This window comes from Pempheris klunzingeri, chromosome 23, assembly GCF_042242105.1.
Source record: "Pempheris klunzingeri isolate RE-2024b chromosome 23, fPemKlu1.hap1, whole genome shotgun sequence".
NCBI lineage: Eukaryota > Metazoa > Chordata > Actinopteri > Acropomatiformes > Pempheridae > Pempheris > Pempheris klunzingeri.
The window spans coordinates 15,215,134-15,221,163 of record NC_092034.1 but is presented as its reverse complement, the minus strand read 5'-3'; the positions used below and the strand labels follow the sequence as shown (position 1 = coordinate 15,221,163).

Below are 6,030 nucleotides of genomic sequence, written 5' to 3'. Positions count from 1 at the left end.
GCTGAGGCGATCTGCTGGACCGGCTCCAAAAACCTTTTGTACCCACTGGTGATTTCAAACCCAAAATATGTCATTTAAAAATACCCAAGTTATCCTTTAAGAGACGGAATAAAACGTTGTTTATTTGGGTCTTTTCATTGGATGAGTTGACAAGAAGAAAATAAATATATAGAATAATAATAGATATAGAATAACATCAACCTTCAACACTAAGACGACACGCTTGTGTCTTCATTGGTGTGTTGCTACAGGTAGTGGTAAGAACATAGAAAATCACTAAGCTGTACTTCAATGATACAGAAGTATATAAATGATTGTAGCAACAATATACATTTAAATTGTGCTCATGTTACAAAGTATTCTATTGGGAATGAATGCTTGTATTAAATATTTCATCTGATCTGATCTAGATTATCTAATCATAGAGAAGTCTGCTTCTTTTTGCTGCAAGTGGACAAATTTGCACATGGCTCGCTCGAATAAGTCCACGTGGATGTTTCATTTACACTTCTATGCTATGTTTGTGTTTGTTCGTTCCAACCCGTGCAGCGCTCACAAACTCAAAAAGTTCAGGGGTGCACAACCGAGCACTGCAAAGACTCGTGGAGCTTTCACACTTGAAGCAAGAGACACGATGACGTCATTTTTAGCATGCACACCCTTGTGGCAGGGACACTGTGTCAAGCATAAATGTAGCTTAAGCACGCTTATCATGTGAGTAGGCCAAAGGTGGCAGAGCCGACACCACTGTCTGCTGTGAGTGGGGGCTGTTTTCTGTTTAGTTTCACCTCACTATCAGATTTTTAGAGCCTCTAGGTAATGTTGATAAAGGTCTGGTGGTGGCGACAGTCAGCGTCGCTCAATGTTCAGACATTAGCGGAGACAGGACTTTAGTCTTCAAAGCAGACAGATATCAGCATCCTGTTTGACAGGAATGACCCCAGTGACACTGAGTTAAAAGGAATGTGTGGTATGGGAGGAACTCCCTGGTATGTTCTATAAGCCCTGACGACTATTTGTAGGCCAGTGCACAAACCTCTAGTCTACACACACAGTCAACAGGTCGTTCTTGGGAGAGAGCTTGTAAAATAAAGGGAAATGAGGCACCCATGACCTCATTTGGCAAATGGACGCTTAAGTAATTACAGTCATGTTTAATTACTCGACTAACTAACTCAACTAAAGACTCACTCAACGTATAAAGAGATGTTTCACATGGTTTTGATTGCTTACACCAACTCATTCACCTGATGATAGAGTTTGGTTTTTCTCTCTAAATTTTCATCTGGTAAAGATTAGGATTACATAATGACAGACAAAGTGCAGTGAACTGCAACTATACTGACAATAGGAATATGACTAGTAATTAGCAATATGTTAACTGTGAAAAAGTTAATATTAGTAATATTAGTAAAAAGTGACAGTGGCTGACACTCCGCAGCAGTGATTCATGGTGCCAGACAAGATGGGCCTGATTTTAGTAATATTACGTAGATGGAAAAAAGCAGTCCTGGAAATTTGTTTTATGTGAGAGTTAAAGGACAAATCACAAGTTGAAAGATGACATAATCAATATTCAAACAACCCACGAGTCAGACAGTCATGTGTCAAGTAGCCTCTCAGTGCTAGCAGACGTACTTTAGCCCCTCAGTAAAAACCAGTGACGCCCCATGATGCCTACGGGGACAAGAAAACACACTCGGTTTAAGTTCATGGACAAAGAGCTGCAGTGTATTGATCATGTTTCTGCGGCTGTAAGTCAGGCCACGAGATGAGCTGGACAACCTGGCAGCTCATATGACCCAAGATGTGTGGCTTTAAAACAGAATGAGGTATTCATAAGTGCTCTACCTCCTCACGTGGGCCAAACTCAGCAGAGTATGTGTGAGTGTTCGGTGTAAAACTCCTCTGACCACAAATATCTTGCATGAAGACATGGTTTGAGATTGGTGCCTATGGGAAGACTTTCGCATGAGCATGGGGAATCATTTTAGACTCGTTTCTTGTACTGGGGTCCATTTACTTAGTAATTCCCAGAGCTTTTGACCATATCTCATGGCCCACATCTGAGGGTAGAACTTGCTTATAAAGACGTAGTAGAATAGCAGTTGATTATAGTGTATACCACAAGATCACACATATAAGGATATACTGTAACACATGCACTGCAAACTGCAGTAAACTCCTCACCCCGCCACACTTCCCACCTGTATCTCCTGACTCCAGAGCTACATCCTCCTCCACCACGGACACCTAATCCCCATAAGCCTTCATAATGCCTCGGACAGAGAGAGGGAGAGAGAGAGAGTGAGTGAGAGAGAGAGAGAGAGAGGAAGTGGAGAGGGGAGAGTCTGAGCTTAATGACCTTGCAAGCCGATTACAGGCCCGCCACATTTCACAAACAGCACTGTGAGGCCTTGGACTCGGCGTGCGCGGCCGAATCAACTGCAGTCACACAGAAAAGGGAGATTGTGAATGCAGACACGACGGCTCATCCATGATGGCAGGGGCGACTTGTGATGGTGCTGCTGATAGTGATGCACAAGCGCCTGTTCTGCTTCAATGCTTCAATGCACGGTTAATGAAATGTGAGCATGTCGGCCGCTAGAGGGCAACACAGGCATTCTGTAATTACACAACCGTCCCGGCTGGGGAAAGTGTGTCACTCGGCCAGTGCTCCCTGGTGGGCTAAAAGGGGGTTGACCTGATCTAAAGACAGAAAGTGTCACAGAGGTGGATTAAGAAGCAGCTTGATGCCTTCGATCAGAGGATTAACAAAATAGCTGGTTCTAAAAGTTTCCCCTCCAGAGTCTTTGGATCTCCAAGCCCTTCTGTTGTTCCTGTCCTGCCACACCAATGGAAGCCAAAGTGTCAAATATCAGTTTGCATTGCAGAGCTGTTGTGTAATCCAACAGTTTCTCCTCTGCTTGAATTTGTTGTCATCTCCATGTGCACCCTGCACTTGTTTTTCCGCTGACTTTTAAGCACCCACTCAAATCAGAAATGGCCCTTAGTGTGACCACTAATTCAGTTGCAGGATGTGGCTGTTGCATCACATACGAAGCCACCGCTCTGACCGCTCGCTTGAGATCTGGTGAGCATGCTCTCCTGCTGCGAGCGTCCGGAATTTATCTATGCATGTTTTGGTTTTAAGCTTGGAATGGTTTCATCAAACCGGAACTATTTTCTCATCTGACAGATGAAAATAAAGAATTCTCAGAAGACGGAGCACACTGAGAACTTGTAGTTTCACATGCATGCGTACATGCCTTGTCCTCGTTAGACAGGAAGTCTGGTGCTCTATCTCAGCACATAAATCTGTACACACACTCAAATTACAGTGCAGTTTGTAATACGTTTGTATCTTTTGAGACAAATCTACTGATCTTTTGGTATTTTTATATTCTTTAAATTACATAAGCGAGTTATATTGGAAACGTTTTTCACTCCTCAGTGTTTTGTTGCTGCTCTGTATCTTTTTTATCATGTTTTTGTGTTGTATGTATGTCACACACGGGGAAAATCCAATTTCTTTCTCTACATTTTAAGGAACTAAAGAAGAGCAAGCAATATAGAAAATTCTTCAACTTCACAACTTGAAGGACAACTTGTATTTTTTGTAATTATATTCTATTTTCCTGACCATCTTCTTTCCATTTCACACACTGGCCTGAGCCGTCTGTTCTGTTCACTCCACCGTCCCTGGTTGGGATTTCAATACACGTGCACGAGCCACATACAGGTAAATAAATCCTTTTATTCAGTCGTTAAAGAAAACAGTCACTACAGGGATTTCATTTCATTGTTGGAGCCATCTGGCCCCACCCTAGGGTGCAGCCGGCCAGCTCACTTCTTGGGGCAGCGGTTGTGGCAGGCGCAGGTGAGAGCAGCCACCAGCACCACGAACTCGCTGAAGTCGACCTCAGAGTCTCCGTTAAAATCCAGCCCCTTTAGCAGCTTGTCCACCTCATCTTGGTTCTTCGTCATCTGCACGGACCAACAGAGCAGCTTTAACGTTGTCAGATACTGTTAGAGTACTACATCATACTACGGTATGCCTCTGGGGACGCTGATCAGCCTTTTTCCAGCCATATTCAGCAGACTTTTACTATCCAGCATGTATGTTTTACACTCAAGGCAAACGTAATGTAGAGGCAGTGCACAATGACAGGAGGGACTTGCTCAAAAATGCAAAACTCACCTTAACAAAACATCCAAAATGCACAGCTACTAAATATCACCAGTTTGAAAGTTGTGGTTGGTTAACCACAAATATTTCTGGGCCATAAAGACAACAAAAGTCAGACATAAAATTGAAATGCCTGTTTTAGCATCAGCTAAGTCCAGAAAATGGGTGTTATGATGTTGGTGGCCTCTTTTGTATGTATATATTACAGGAATAGTGGACAAATATTAGTATGAGCATTAAGGAGGCCTCAGTGCTGCCACCGCCCCGCTCAGCACAGTTATCCCTCCCCAGGGCCGCACGGTACCTTCAGCAGTCCAGGCAGCTCCTTCTCCAGCAAAGCCTTGGCCTCCGCTTTGGTCAGGGTGTCCTTCTTGCCTTCGCCAGCAGCATATGTATCAAAGGTCTTGATCAGGATGGCCATGGCTGTCTCTAGCTGGGTCATGGTTGCTGCTAAAGTGGCGTTTGATGCAGTGAAGGACAGAATGGAAGACTAATACCGGTCGACAGTGAGGAAGGTGAGTCAGGATCGGAAAAGGGGATTCTTTTTATACGTTTTGAAAAAAGGCTTGGGACAAATGACGAGACACACAGTGCTCAAAAGGTCAAAGAATACAGGCTTCAGTGTTTGATAAAGGTGGTGGCTCCAACTGTGTCAACACTACCTCAGCCCTACAACTCCCTGTGTACATAAACGCTCATAAACCATAGAGTTATAGTCATTTCTCTATTGAGTTAATGGGTGGTGTTTTCATGAACTAAAGCACAAAGGCAGCTAACCGATCCGAACCGATTCGTTCGATCTGACACAAAGTAAATCACAATTAACTTATTGTTACTTTGAGTATCATCGCTGGATGCTACTGAAACCCACTGCACCTGTTGGGGTTGGTGGTTGTCCGTGCTGCTGCATAAGGGTGGACACAAGCCACAAGAGGAAGGTTCACTGCATAGAAGTACATGAGAGTGCGTACATGCATTTGTTTGTTTTTTGTGGTTCTCCGACCTGGTCTGGTTTCCTGCAACCAGTGCTGAAAGCCAGCTGCAGCACGCTGACTGCAAAAGATCAACAATAAAAATTCATATTCTGTATCTTTGATATATTACTGCCTCATCGACTGCTGGACTCTTTATTAGATTGTTTGTTCGCTTACACTTGTTTATTTCAGTGAACTTTGTAAAGCACTATGAGACACTCTGTTGTGATATTGGGCTATACAAATAAAATAAATAAATTGAAATCAGTTGGATACATTCAATAAGCTCCAGGAACTAAAGCAGTGTTAACCACAACTGCTTTCCAAACATGGTTGATTTTTGTAAGTAATAGTATTGTGTCATGATCTACTTGATGTACATGATAGCTAAAGCAATGCGCTGGTTTGCAAATGAAAGACACAGTGTGAAAGTGTGAGAAAACTGTAGTTACATTGTGTGGTGGTTAACACCTCGTACCAGTGAGTAAGCAGCTGGTTTGCAGGTAAGGGGCACTCCAACCTCGCCTGACTGTTTGTTTGCTCCCATAAGCGATGAAGTGTTTTTGTGGCCTTTGATGCTTCTTATTAGTTTGAAACTGACTGACTCATCGGTTCAACTGCCTTCTTGCCAATAAATAGGCACCAGTCAGTCTAGTATTTATCAACGTATTAGTCATAAAGTTCACCTTATGACCATCGATGAATTATGCTGAAGAAACAACTAAGTCATCCTTACTGTGTAGCTTTTACTACTATCCACTGTGCATGTTTTTCACCTGTTATCCAGTAGTGCGACGCTTGTTAAAAGGTTTCTTTTTTTTCCCCCACAGATGCCTGCTATTTGCCCAGAATGACTAAAATGTTTGT

The 6,030-nt window shown here is 43.1% G+C and overlaps 1 protein-coding gene across 1 annotated transcript; it reads right to left on the bottom strand.

Moving 5' to 3' along the window:
• Positions 1–3,737: 3,737 nt before the first annotated feature.
• On the bottom strand, positions 3,738–4,784 carry LOC139222863 (protein S100-P-like). The gene is made up of 2 exons (XM_070854756.1): positions 4,494–4,784; positions 3,738–3,987 (listed from the first exon to the last, which is right to left on the bottom strand). The coding sequence occupies exons 1-2, from the start codon at positions 4,629–4,631 to the stop codon at positions 3,847–3,849; spliced, it is 279 nt and encodes a 92-aa protein (XP_070710857.1). The 5' UTR covers positions 4,632–4,784; the 3' UTR covers positions 3,738–3,846.
• Between the last annotated feature and the right edge of the window lie 1,246 nt (positions 4,785–6,030).

What these genes read in the sequence shown, in the direction of transcription:
- LOC139222863 (XM_070854756.1), bottom strand. Translation starts at nt 4,631, where the DNA reads ATGACCCAGCTAGAGACAGCCATGGCCATCCTGATCAAGACCTTTGAT. An exon ending in AGCTGCCTGGACTGCTGAAG is followed by an intron (nt 3,988 to 4,493) that starts GTACCGTGCGGC and finishes TGGTCCGTGCAG; the next exon opens with ATGACGAAGAACCAAGATGA.